General features: G+C 52.5%; 2 protein-coding genes across 2 annotated transcripts; one reads left to right on the plus strand and one right to left on the minus strand.

Moving 5' to 3' along the window:
* Positions 1-273: 273 nt before the first annotated feature.
* Positions 274-6,907, minus strand: ASPSYDRAFT_156917 (glutamate synthase (NADH); the record flags this gene model as incomplete). Its single annotated transcript, XM_040842606.1, has 5 exons — positions 274-2,796; positions 2,852-3,152; positions 3,208-6,553; positions 6,619-6,659; positions 6,732-6,907. The coding sequence occupies 5 exons, from the start codon at positions 6,905-6,907 to the stop codon at positions 274-276; spliced, it is 6,387 nt and encodes a 2,128-aa protein (XP_040700126.1).
* Positions 6,908-12,286: 5,379 nt separating this feature from the next.
* ASPSYDRAFT_70349 (uncharacterized protein) lies at positions 12,287-13,567 on the plus strand (the record flags this gene model as incomplete). Its single annotated transcript, XM_040850503.1, has 2 exons — positions 12,287-12,319; positions 12,392-13,567. 2 exons carry the CDS (start codon positions 12,287-12,289, stop codon positions 13,565-13,567), a joined length of 1,209 nt encoding a protein of 402 aa, XP_040700127.1.
* Positions 13,568-13,734: the final 167 nt, after the last annotated feature.

Here is a 13,734-nt window from a genome sequence, read left to right on the forward strand (position 1 = left end):
GCTGTCCAGCTCCTTTATAGTTACGTCGTTTCTACTGCCTACTTCCAAGTACTATCTCGATTCAAGAAAATTCAATAAATTGTTCAATGGAAATTCTAGATAACTAAAGATACTTTACATCTTCCATTTATCCCGCTGATCCAGAAGCAAAGTCTCCCTTTCTCTTTTTGTCGTGGTATTATTCATAGATCATCGTCATCATCAGCCATAGAACGAACCTGTCGTCCCGCGGGAGCCTGTCCAGCGCGCTGAAGTTCTATCTGTTTGTTGTATTTATGCGGCAATGGTTACAGTCTGCTCAGTGGCTTGCCGAACTGCGTCAATGGCAGGTCGGCGAACGATACCGCCAGTCACGGGGAGCTGAGAGCTGATGCCGGAGAGGAAAGTATCGACCTCGCGAGCGCATTGGCGACCCTCATTGATACCCCAGACGATCAGAGACTGTCCGCGGCGGCAGTCACCAGCAGCGTATACTCCTGGTACGTTGGTGCCGTAGCGGCCAGGGTTGGTCTTAACGTTCTTGCGGGCATCGCGTTCAATTTCTTCACCAAGGAGACGGTCCTCGGGACCAAGGAATCCCATGGAGAGGAGGACAAGGTCAGCAGGGAAGAACTGCTCACTCCCTTCGACGGTCTTCATGTCCCATCCACCAGTGGCGCTCTTGGTCCATTCAACGCGGACAGTGTTGATTCCCTTCACGCGGCCGCTACCGTCATCAACGAACTCCTTGGACATGATGCAGAACTCGCGGGGGTCTTTGCCCATGTGGGTCTTGACTTCCGAGTGTCCGTAGTCGACACGATAGATACGGGGCCACTGGGGCCAGGGGTTGTCACGGGCACGCTCTGGGGGGGGCTGGGGCAGAAGCTCGAAGTTGACGACAGACTTGGCGCCATGGCGGACAGAGGTACCGATACAGTCGTTACCGGTATCACCACCACCAATGACGACGACGTGCTTGTCTTTGGCGGAGATATAAGAACCATCGGCTAATTCAGAGTCAAGGAGAGACTTGGTGTTTTTGTGCAGGAACTGCATGGCGAAGTGAATCCCATCAAGCTCACGGCCAGGGGCTTTGAGATCACGGGCAACAGTTGCACCGGTAGCAAGGATAACAGCATCGTTGCTCTGGCGAAGGGACTCCAAGGAGTGCTCACCGTCAGGGCCAACGGTGGTGCTGGTGACAAACTTGACGCCCTCGGCGGCCATCAGATCAACACGGCGCTGAACAACCTTCTTGTCAAGCTTCATGTTGGGGATTCCGTACATGAGTAGACCACCGATACGGTCGGCTCGCTCATAGACCGTCACGCTGTGTCCAGCGCGGTTGAGCTGGTCGGCAGCAGCAAGACCAGCCGGGCCGGAACCAATGATGGCAACGGTTTTGCCACTGCGAACAGCAGGGGGACGAGGAACCATCCAGCCCATCTCGAAACCACGGTCAATGATGGCACACTCAATGGACTTGATACCAACAGGGTCTTCGTTGATTCCCAAGACACAGGCGCCTTCGCACGGAGCAGGGCAGACACGGCCGGTAAACTCGGGGAAGTTGTTTGTCATGAGAAGACGGTTAAGGGCATCCTGCCACTGGTTCTGGAAAACAAGTTCGTTCCACTTGGGAATGATGTTGGAGATCGGGCAACCCGTGTCAGACTGGCAGAACGGAACACCGCAATCCATGCAACGAGCAGACTGGTATTTAAGCTCGTCCTCAGTGAGGCGATTGGAGAGTTCCGCCCAGTCACGAGTACGGGTGGCTGGGTTGCGGTACTTCTCGCTGCGGCGGTTGTACTTCATGAATCCCCGGGTTTTGTCGAGAATAAGCGCGGTTCTCTTCTTCTCGACCTTGGAGTCCGTAACACTGTCTTCAATATCCAAAAGCTCTGCCTTCTTGGCATCAGGCGCGGCCGCGGGCTTCTCCTTCTCGGCAGGAGTGCTAGGCAATTGAGGAAGCGTGATTTCAGGCTTCTTCGCGGCGGCAGCCTTGGCGGCTTCTTCCTCAAGAGTACGCTTGTAATCAATGGGCAATACCTTGACGAAGTGAGGAAGAGCACGGGTGAAGTCCAATAGAACACGAGCAGCCAACTCGGAGCCGGTGTAGTGGTGGTGATCCTCAATCAGGCCACGAAGGAAGGCAATCTCAGCTGGGTCTTCAAGACCAGAGCACTCCACCATCTCCATGTTGACCTTGGAAAGGAAATCCTGGTTCATGTCAAGAATGTAGGCAATGCCACCGGACATCCCGGCAGCAAAGTTACGACCAGTTGAGCCAAGAACAACCACACGACCACCAGTCATGTATTCACATCCATGGTCACCAACACCTTCAACAACCGCAGTAGCGCCGGAGTTGCGAACAGCAAAACGCTCAGCGGCGACACCACGGAAGAAACAAGTACCGCGGGTGGCACCATACAAACAGGTGTTACCGACGATGACGTTCTCTTCCGCTTTGTAGGCAGCGCCGCGCGGTGGGTAGACAATGAGGCGACCACCCGACAGACCCTTACCGACGTAATCATTGGCGTCACCCTCAAGTTCCAGTGTGATACCGGGAGCGAGGTAAGCACCGAAGGACTGACCAGCTGAACCCTTGATATTGGAGTGAATGGTATCTTGGGGAAGGCCTTCACCGCCGTAACGGCGACTGACCTGGTAAGAAAGAGTGGCACCTAGAGCGCGATCAGTGTTGACTATATCGCACTCAACGCGGCAGGGAAGGCCCTTCTCCAAGGCAAGTTCGGATTCAGCGATGAGCTTGTTGTCAAGGCGAGTGTGGAGGCGGTGGTCCTGCTTTAGTTAATGACTGAATCTCTATACTCATTCTCAGTTATATTTCACAACTTACCTGTTTCCGTACATTATATGTCGCGACACCAGGGCGGAGGGAGTGGGCGGGAGTGAGAATGAGTGAAAGATCAATGTTCTCCTGCTTCGGGTTGCTAAGGTCATCCCTAACCTTGAGCAGTTCCGCGCGGCCCACCATTTCGTTGATAGTACGGATACCCAACTTGGCCATAATCGCACGCAGCTCGTTGGCAATGTAATAGAAGAAGTTGATTACGTGCTCAGGCTGACCCTGAAACTTTTTGCGAAGCTCAGGGTCCTGAGTTGCGATACCAACAGGACAGGTGTTGAGGTGACATTTCCTAGGAAAAAAACTTAGCAAATATGTAAGCAACGAGATTGAGCCATGGTACGAACCTCATGTAGATGCATCCCATGGCGATCAAAGGAGTAGTAGCGAAGCCAAATTCTTCAGCACCGAGGAGGCAAGCAACGGCAACATCACGACCTGTGCGGATCTGACCATCGGTCTGGACGATAACACGGCCACGGAGGTCGTTGAGAACAAGTGTTTGGTGAGTCTCCGCAAGACCCAACTCCCAGGGAAGACCGGCATATTTGATGCCAGTCCATCGAGAAGCCCCAGTACCACCATCGTGACCAGAGATCAGGATGTGGTCAGCCTTGGCCTTGGCGACACCAGAGGCCACAATACCGACACCAACCTCAGAGACAAGCTTGACGGAAACACGAGAACGGGGGTTAGAGCACTTGAGGTCGTAAATGAGCTGCTTCAGATCTTCAATGGAGTAGATGTCGTGGTGAGGAGGGGGCGAGATGAGACCGACACCAGGGGTGGAGTAACGGGTGTGGGCAATAGGCCCAACGACCTTATGGCCGGGAAGTTCACCACCCTCTCCAGGCTTAGCACCCTGGGCCATCTTGATTTGCAGTTCATCCGCATCGGCAAGGTAGTGAGATGTCACACCAAAGCGACCAGACGCGATCTGCTTGATGGATGAACGCATAGTATCTCCATTCTCCATCCGCTTGCTGCGCTCCGAGTCCTCACCACCCTCACCAGTGTTAGACTTTCCACCAAGGCGGTTCATCGCAACGGCTAGAGTGGAGTGGGACTCCATCGAGATGGATCCGTAAGACATGGCACCGGTCACGAAGCGGCGAACAATCTCAGTCCAGGGCTCGACCTGGTCGATAGGGATGGGGGTCCGCTGCTCGAAGTCAAACTCAAGCATACCACGGAGAGTACAGTTCTTAATCTGCTCATGTGCAGCCTTGGCGTATGCTTCATACGACTTGTCGTTCTTCGTTCGCACCGCATCCTGAACGTTGGCAATGCTAACGGGATCGTTGATGTGATCCTCGCCACCATCACGCCAGTGATACTCACCCGACTCGGTAAGACCGGGGATATCAATGATAGATCGAGATGGGTAGCCGCGCTCGTGGATAGCGAATGCATCCTGGGCGATTAGCTCAAAAGTCATGCCGCGAATACGGCTTGCAGTTCCAGCAAAGCAGCGATCGATAACGCTGTCATCAATACCGAGCGCTTCGAAAATCTGAGCGCCCTTATATGAGGCAAGAGTGGAAATACCCATCTTGCTCATGACCTTTAGAATACCGCCGTCGCAAGAAGCTTTGTAGTTTTCGATGACCTTTTCATCGGAGAGTTCCTTACGAATCAGGTTCTCTCGGTTCATCTTGAGGATGCACTCCATAGCCAAGTAGGGGTTGATACCGTCAGCACCATAACCGACGAGAACGCACATGTGGTGAACCTCACGAGCTTCCGCAGTTTCGACGATCAACGCAGCAAGAGATCTCCACTTGTTGCGGACGAGGTGATGGTGGACGAGACCTGTGGCTAGAAGAGCAGACACGGGCACCCGGTCAGCAGATGTAGCACGGTCAGAAAGGATGAGAACTTTGTCTTCGTTTTGGATGGCCTCGGTGGCAGCATCGCAAATACGGTCAAGGGCCTCGATGTATCCAGAGACACCCTTCTTCTTCTCGAAGGTGATGTCAATGAGCTTTACAGTCCAGTCCTTGTGGACGCTGTTGATGTTCTTTAGAGAATTGAACTCGGGGATGGTCAAAATGGGAGAAGGAAGCAGCATGCGGCGGCACTGCGATGGATCCATTGCCAGCAGGTTACCCTGAGGACCAACGTAGCACTCCAGAGACATGACAACGGCTTCACGGATAGGGTCAATTGGGGGATTGGTGACCTGAGCGAAGAGTTGACGGAAATACTCGTACAGAAGGCGCGGTTGTTTCGCAATACAGGCGAGCGGAGCATCGTTGCCCATGGAGCCGAGAGCTTCCTTGGAATCAGCACCCATAGGGCCGAGGAGGAGCGTGACCTGCTCAAAAGAGTATCCGAAAGCCTTTAGGCGAGGGTCATTTTGGATAGTGTGGTTATCGAGGTCGTGGCGGATGTCCACGTTGTGCTCAATCAGCTTTTCAGTGACAGCAGGTAGCTTGACGAGTTCCTTATTCAGCCAACCGCTGAAGTCCTGGCGGTGGGAAACGGTGTATTTGAGTTCGGAGTCATCAATAATACGACCAGCAACTGTGTCAACCAAAAGCATTTTACCGGGCTGCAGACGACCCTTCTGGATAACACGCTCCTGGTCAATATCAACGGCACCAACTTCGGACGCGCAGATAATGCGGTCATCGTCAGTCACGTAGAATCGGCAAGGGCGCAGGCCGTTGCGGTCCAGATTGGCACCACAGTAACGCCCATCCGAGAAGGTGAAGAGAGCTGGGCCATCCCAAGGTTCCATCTGGCAAGCAGCCCATTCGTAGAAAGAAGCCTTAGCTGGGTCCATGGCCGGGTTGTCCTGCCATGCCTCGGGAATCATGATCATGACGGCTTCAGGTAGAGAAAGAACGCCGTTGATCATCAGAAGTTCCAGGACGTTATCAAAGGCGGCAGAGTCGGATCCACCATCTTCAACAATGGGGAGTAGAGACTCGAGCTCTTCGCCGAAAATCTCAGATTTCAGCAGACCCTCACGGGCACGCATCCAATTTTTGTTTCCTCGCAGGGTGTTGATTTCACCGTTGTGAGCGGCCCAGCGCAGAGGTTGTGCACGGTCCCAAGAGGGGAATGTATTGGTAGAGAAACGAGAGTGGACAAGAGCAAAGTGGCCCTCGTAATCGACGTTCACCAGATCATGGTAGTATTGGTAAACCTGAATAGGAGCGAGCTGACCCTTGTACACAATGTTGCGGTTGCTGAGAGAGCACAGGTAGAACCAATTGGCAAGGCCAATGATGTGCGTAGCGCGCTTTCGCAGGACATAAAGCTGGAGCTCGAAAGTCTTTGTGTCAAACTTCTCCGGATCAGTGATCTCAGGCTTGCTACCTTCGCCGTAGGCAGATTTCAGCACTACGAAAGGTTGCAGAATAGTAGGTTCCCGAGACAGAGCCGCAGGGCCAAGGATTGTGGAATCGCGAGGAACTTCTCGCCATCCTAGTACGCGTAATCCTAGTGTTGTGGCAATCTCCTCGAATTGTTTGATGGAATCTTTCAGAGACTCTTCATCAGGCTTGAAGAAGAGGTTACCAACGGCATATTGGCCAAGCGGTGGAAGATCCACTCCAACTTCACGAGCAAAGTTTTTGATGAAGAACTTGTGAGGAATGCTGGTCATTACACCGGCACCGTCACCGTCTCGAGCGTCCGAACCGACTGCACCTCTGTGCGTCATGTTACAGAGCAGGTTCCGGGCTATAAAATTAGAAGACGTATCGTAAGCAAACGCAATCCCAAGTTTCCGGTCTGTAGGGACTCACCATCGCTGACAATCTTGTGACTAGCTTTGCCTTTAATGTTACTGTATAGTAGAGAATGTGTTAGCGTATGATAGATTGCTTTCTTGTAATGGCGACACGGCCCATCCACTTACGCAGCAAAGCCTACACCGCAGGCATCCTTTTCATATTCGGGGTCATAGAGACCTTGCCGCTCGGGCAAAGTGTTAGCCCAGCCATATCCCTTCTTTGGCTGGTACTCCGAATACTCATTCGGCTTCTGCTCCTCAACTATAGTTTGGCCATAGATTTTCTCCAAGTTCAGACCCATTCTTCCGCCGGTGACCGACAGAGAATGGAATGGCAGAAACCGGGGGAGTTGTGATGAGTCTTGGGTCGGCCGCCGCTGTTAGGATTGGGCGGGGCTGAAGTTGTGATGTATAGATAAGGCGTACTATGTCGTCAGTAACGGAGCGAGGGCAATGGAGGTACAATCACAATGGTACTTTGCCCGACGTCTAGCTCCGGGGATGATGAAAAAGTAGGAGACAAGAAGGAGAAAGAGAAGAGGGGCGAGCCAGAAATAAGAGTCGTGAGGGGGGTGCGTCGCAAAAAAAAAGTTGCAGCGCGGGGGCAGGACGGGAGGCAGAGGCCCGGAGAATTCACTTGGGACGCTCCGATACGAGCTGAGTCTGGGTATTGTACGTATGTATGGCGCGGTACAGCAGACGGGGAACGATATTTCGATCGTGAGATCACGGACCTACTGGGGGAGACCAATTCGGGAAAAATACTGTGGTGGAGATCGACGACAAGGCATTCCAGCGTGGCGAATTGCCGTTTGCTTGTACATCTCCAGCCTAGTAGATTTGCAGTCGTCCTCCGAGGAAGAAGAAAAGAAATAGAATAAACTGGCTTTTCAATTCTCACGCACCGGCAAGACCTGCTCTACTACTACCAGGGGGAGGATATTTCGTACCTACTAGGTGGCAGATACAACGACAGAGCGTTTTCGGCGGCTTCCGCTCCTGGCCAGAAAATGTCCGCTGCAGCACTATAGTTTGGAGTACTTCTTGGGGACTCAGGAACTCGACTCAACTTCACATGTAAACCCGGTCGTCGAAATCTAGGGCTGCTTGTTATAGGACTTCCCATCACCAACAGGAGGAAACCCCCATTCAATTTGACAAACGAGTCCCCAGCTAACCTCCAGGCCTACCGCTAAAGCTCGTTCCCACAAGACAACACTGTTTGCGACTCTGCATGCGTCAGGATAGGGGATGGGGGATGATGGGACGCGTTCGAAAGTTGGGGAGCTGGTCAGAGATAAGAGAGCAGCAGCCAATAAGGACAGCGGCTTTTCAACCCTTTAACCAAAAAGATTAGGTTTCTGCTACGTCAAGATCCAAGCCGGTGGGTCCAGAAAAGCAAAGCAACGGGCACTTGGGACGCTAGTCAAACAAGCTGGTATTGGTATTTCATTTTATTTTACACCCTTCTCGGTAGTTGCCAGTCTTGTCTCTGAGTTGTCGTCCAGCGTGCCTCAAATGCAGAGTCCAGGCAATCAAGAGTGGGCTCAGAGATCACGCCGCGCAATTCCGGGATGTCGATTTCGTGGAGACCTCGTCCGAGAACAGCCCCGTTAACACCCGGTGTATACTAAGTTTCCTGCGATCAGAGTTCCGAGGGCCCCATCGACCCAGGCAACCTTAAACGCTGCAAACTCGTGGCTCAGCCACTCGCCGACCGCGGATTTCAGGATGTGGAAAAAGAAGGAACGAAGAATTGCTGCACGTTGCGCATCGAGGGGCCAACGAAAATCAGTCCGAGCAGAGCAACAAATGGTACGACCATTATGTTGATTCCGGTTCCCATGATTGGCCCATTCCACTTCTCGCATGTTCCAGTCATAAGTTCATCTGTCCCAGGTGCAAATCATTGTTGACTTGGATAATCGTCCTTGAAGGCGACGTCGACGTCTCTCCTCCGAAGCCATGAGCAATGAGTCAAGAGCTCTCCAAACTTGCCACTTCAGGAATTCAAGTCTCCGTATTTGCAGCAGCACAGTAATTAATTAATGTGGCCACGTACTTTCTGTACTTGGACTCTGTCTGGCACGAAAACGTCCAGGGGGAAGAAAGAGGCACTAATGCGTCCACAATACTACGGGCACATCCTACGATGCAAGACTAGTTGGCCACCTGCAGCAATTAGCACGCTCATGCTTTACTCTTTTCTCTCCGCTCTCGCAAGATCGAAAGACCCAGCTAGATGGATAATTGGGCACTATAATGGTGGGGTAGTGCAAGGATACAGTGCTTATTCCACTTTTAATAAACATTCACTGAGTCTGAAATGTGCACATGGTCAACTGCTCAAAGTTCACCTCGGAAGACCCCCAACCAGCTTCTGCTGAAAACTTCAGATAGCATCAATGAAGAAAGGCAAGCATGGCGTAATATTGAACGATTACTCTTGGCCGACAATCTGCCCTGGAATCAGCAAGGAGTCAAGCGATGCCAAGGTCCAACCACAGCGTCACAGAAATCATTGAGATTGGCGGTGTTTGATGGAGAGCTACCATGTACAACCGTACAGAACAGCGAAATGGACACAGTTGGCTACCTAATAACCTTCGGAACGTCGGGAAAACAAAGCAAGCAGCTGCTTCCTGATCTTTCGCAGCCAGCACAACACGGAGGGAATGGCCTGCGTCCGCGGCTGGAAAGAACTAAGAAGCTCTGGGCGAAAAGTTAACCAAAAGTGCATTGGACACTGAATGGTCTCAGGGCCCTTCGGAAAAGGTGCACGATTTCCGCTAACAAAAGGACTTGCATTTTCCCCACGCCCAAGTGCATAATGTCGGTCGATCAGCGGTAAATCCAGCGATACTAGCGCATACAGAGCGTGATCAGCATATGTATTTTTGGCAGGCCCGGATTGGTTAATGACTGGCACGGAGCGGCGGTCCAACGTTGTGCTGACTGTTGACTGCTGACCACCTTCACTGTCCGCTGCAAAGTGAAACTTCCGACAACGGCCAAGCTAGCACTATCCCCTTTCGGACCGGGACACACCCCTTCCTCCTCCCTCCAACGATCCAACCCCTCCCCGGAACCCCTTACTCGACATGTCCACTGTTACGTGGCCAGCTTCCCCTCTTTTCCTCCCCCGAAATCGGGGTCCCCGAGCCGCACCTTGCCAGACAATGATAACATGCTGATTGGCTCGTTGGTGTTTTCCCAGCACATTCGTTCAAGTCATCGATGCTTCGGAGACTAGGACTCGCTACTGTTGGTTCAGGGACTCAAAGATAAATCAGCAGGTGTTCATTTGATATTTTCATCTCCAGAGGATATTACCTAGGTATATGCGAAGAATCAATTTACTCCTGCCCTTCCAGCTTCCTTCCTTCATCTGCCATCGACCGGGTGTCTACATGGAAGCAGTTAACTGGATCTTCCCCGGAGAGTTGAGCTCCTGACGTGGCTGGCCCCGGCCAATGGGCGGCCTCGAAAAGGCCCGGGATGTCGAGAGGGAGGTGTTATCCTCAATTCCTGGTAAATCGTAACGTACGGAAACCAGAGTTGCCACGAACTGTTACCGGAAACTTGGGCGGATTTTCGCTCTCGTCCACGGAATGTTCGGCCTGAACTTTGTTCCAGATGGGAGCACTGCTGATAAGGACTTGGAAAGTTGATGATAATTTGAATACATAAAGCAATTTATTTCCAATCCCCCCATGCTGGCTGGTGTGTTCCCATCTGACTGGACAGCCTGCTACTACTGCCCCGAGTAGTAGCACCTTATGCCAGATCATGAATCTCTTTTTTTTCCCCCGCCTAACTACATCCAGCTTGATTGGTTTCCATTGTTACCCATATCAACGGTTTCTTCTCCAAGGTTACAGAACACACTGCTACGGGCCAACGCCCACCTCACTGAAAGCGGCCGCGCTTGATTTTTGTTCAGTGTGAAGAAAATCTAGAGTATTGGCGGTCCAGATTGCCGTGCTTTGTACGCTTGTTTGGGAAGAGCCGTGACGGCCCAAGAACTCCCACATCTCGGGAACACCATCACATCGGGTGCGTCGAGCAAGTCATCACATGACAGCCCTGGGCGGAGATGCGAATGTCTTCCCACTCCCGGATTCACCCGATCCCTCCTCTTTGGTCTTGTCCTCTTTGGGTTCACCGACTGCGCCTTCGCCGGTGGAGTGGGAGTCTGCAACAACCCGGAGAAAACCGGAAGTCGAACAATTGGCAGATTACCGGAATTTGGCGTTGTTTGAAGCAGGAAATCGCCCGGCAGTGCTCAATCCAATAATGTGACGACCATTATTCAAATGATTCTTATTCTTACTGTCGTACGGTTCTCCTGCAATGGGACGTTCACTGCTGGCCCATAACCCTAAAATGAATGAGTCCGTCTAACCGAAGGAGAGGATGATCATGAACGAAGTCTTCGCCTTCGTCCTGCAGACGCCTATGGTCTATACCCAAATTCGGCATGCTGTCACCCAACTCTCAAGCCGCAGCCCACCTCAATCTCGCCTATGCGTCTTATGCCCCTTCGAGTTTCAAGGTGCTTAGAGCGTGCGGTCGCGGGATAATTTACGATCAGTTTCGCCTGGCAGGCAAGAGGCATATTTCGCTCGAGCATGAGATCCTCTTGAAACGATTCCACTAATCTATTCATTAACCACGACATGACCCCTGCCTGTATTAGTTGGTAGCTAGTTTCAGAAGGATCCTCTGGAAATGGGACCAGCTTCGGTTCTTTGTTCTGTGTCCGTTGTCCGCATTCGCTGGCTGGAAAACAGAACTAGGACTAACCCGAGTCGACGACCGAATTATCCACAAGGACGTTTCGCAAGGTGAGACACTGCGTGGGAATATTGAATGGGCATGAAGTTCTTGCCCAATGACCTTGACCAGTGAGCCCAGTCTCAATGTGCAATGGTCTGCCTTTCCAATCTGTCTGTAATACAGTATTCATCTTGAGAAAACGTGGGTGCAAAAGCCAATGGAGAAGGCATGCCTCCACTATTTGGGGTAAGGAATGATAAGAGAGCACCGCATCTGACTCGCCCGTAGAAAATGTGCTAGGATCCTTGCTGGTAATAGTGCTTTGCGCACTACGATGACATTTGGATCAGTAAGTGAGCCCATAGAGTTAGTTAAAAAAATGGAGGAAATGTCCTAGGATTAATCCATATAGATTTTCGTGCGTCAGACTCAATCCTTGTCACTGTAGATGGTGTTCAAACCAGGACATGTCGACTCCGTAGTTAGGGCTGCCTTCCCCGCGCTGGGGCGAGCTTGAGCAACGCTTAAACTTAGTTTCTGGGCGGCTCGTGGTCCGTGGATCTTTGTTTTTCTCCCTTCAACAACGTCCACTGCATCGTTGCTTGCACGCTCCCACTCCCGGTTGGATTTATCCAATGAATTGAAGGATTCCTTTTCTTTCCAGCCAGGTCTCTCTTCCTAGTCACCATCCAGTGTTCTCCTGGCTATTCGCCTGGACTTGCGCCTGAGGTCCGACGGAGTGTTTTGATCGCTGTCTGGGCTCCCTTGCTCCAGCAAGTCAAACCGAAGGCTTGCAGATTGAAGCAGAACATACGGACGGATTCAAATCGGAGGAATTGATCTTACTACACATCCCAAAGACACGCTGGGGCTACCACTAAGAGCTAGGAGCTTCCACGACAATGCTCTCGCTCCCGCTCTTCACTCCGCGCGATGTATGTGCACCACACCCCAGTTCCTCTCGACAATTACACAGTTGAACAATAAAACCTAACATAAATCAAAAGTCGCACGACCTCTGGTTCGCCCCGCGGACAACCTCCTTCTCCCAGTCCTCCGAACCCGCTTCATCCTCCGCCTCCGCAGGCCACGCCCAAGCCGTCCGCCGCCATGGAACAGCACAGTACCGCACCGGCGCAAGCTCAGCAGCACACGGCGGAGCAAGCGCGCTCGCAAGCACGGGTGATACGCTTGCGACACTGATATTGGAAGAACGGGCCTTGCGCGCGCGCAAGAATAATATCGCATCGTTTGGGTGCTCGTGGATTAAACCGGCAGGGTGTCCGAAAACGATGCTGGGAATGAAAGAAGAGGAGGCTGAGAGAGAGGAAGCTATGGCTGCTGCGGATGCGGAATTTGCTGCTGCTGCTGCTGCCGCCGCCGCCGCGGGTGGAGAGGGTGAAGAGGGGATGGAGGAAGAGGAAGAGACAGGGATGGAGAGAGATTTGGATGCGGATATTCCGGATGCGGATGGAGACGAGGATGGAGACGGTGATGATGGGCTAGTAGAGGATGGAGAGGAAGGACTGGAGGAGGATGAAGACGTTGATGAGGAAGGGTACATGGAGCGGGATTTGGACGACGAGGTTCCCGAGGCATTTGCGGATTACGACGATGATGACGAGGATGAGGGAGATTTTGATAACCAGCCTGATTTGGATGATGAGATTCCTAGCGCTGACGAGGGCATGGAGGGTATGAGTGAGCTGGAGGAAGAGGGAGGGGAGGCACGGGACCTAGACGACGATATTCCGGAAGCTGAGGCAGGCGAGGAAGACGAATGGCAGCATACGGATACAGACGCTGAGTTCGACGATGAAGAAGACGAAGTCAGTTTCTCGCAGCATCCGTTCCGCACCAGCACAGCGAGCAGCACGCGCGGCTTACCACGGGCACCGCCGCAACGGGAGCGAGAAACAGAAGCACAACGACGCTTTCTCCAGCGCTGGAGCGGCGGCGGCGATGCCTTCGATACGAGTAGCATGAGTACAAGCATGTTGGTCGACGAGTTTGATCAAGAACACGACCGGGATCGGGACCGAGACCATGGGCGTGATCTCCGCGCCTCTCTCGCGAGCCAGACAAGTCGACGAAGCTCCGGCAATGCCAGTGTCTTTGGCCGGTTTCCAAGACGTCGAGGACGCACGGGGATGCCGATGCCGAGGGATAGTCTTGAGTTCTAGGCACAGTTTGCACTATCTGTACCAACTTGTCGATATAAGGGGCCACGCCAGCCAATAATTTTCAGTCTGCTGGCTTCTACCCCGACTACGGACAGCTGTATTTGGTATGCTATATTCCTACGCGAGTATTAGAGGCGTTTGGTGGGTTCTTATGATTCAGCCACATT

This window comes from Aspergillus sydowii (genome assembly GCF_001890705.1).
Source record: "Aspergillus sydowii CBS 593.65 unplaced genomic scaffold ASPSYscaffold_9, whole genome shotgun sequence".
NCBI classification, from domain to species: Eukaryota; Fungi; Ascomycota; class Eurotiomycetes; order Eurotiales; family Aspergillaceae; genus Aspergillus; species Aspergillus sydowii.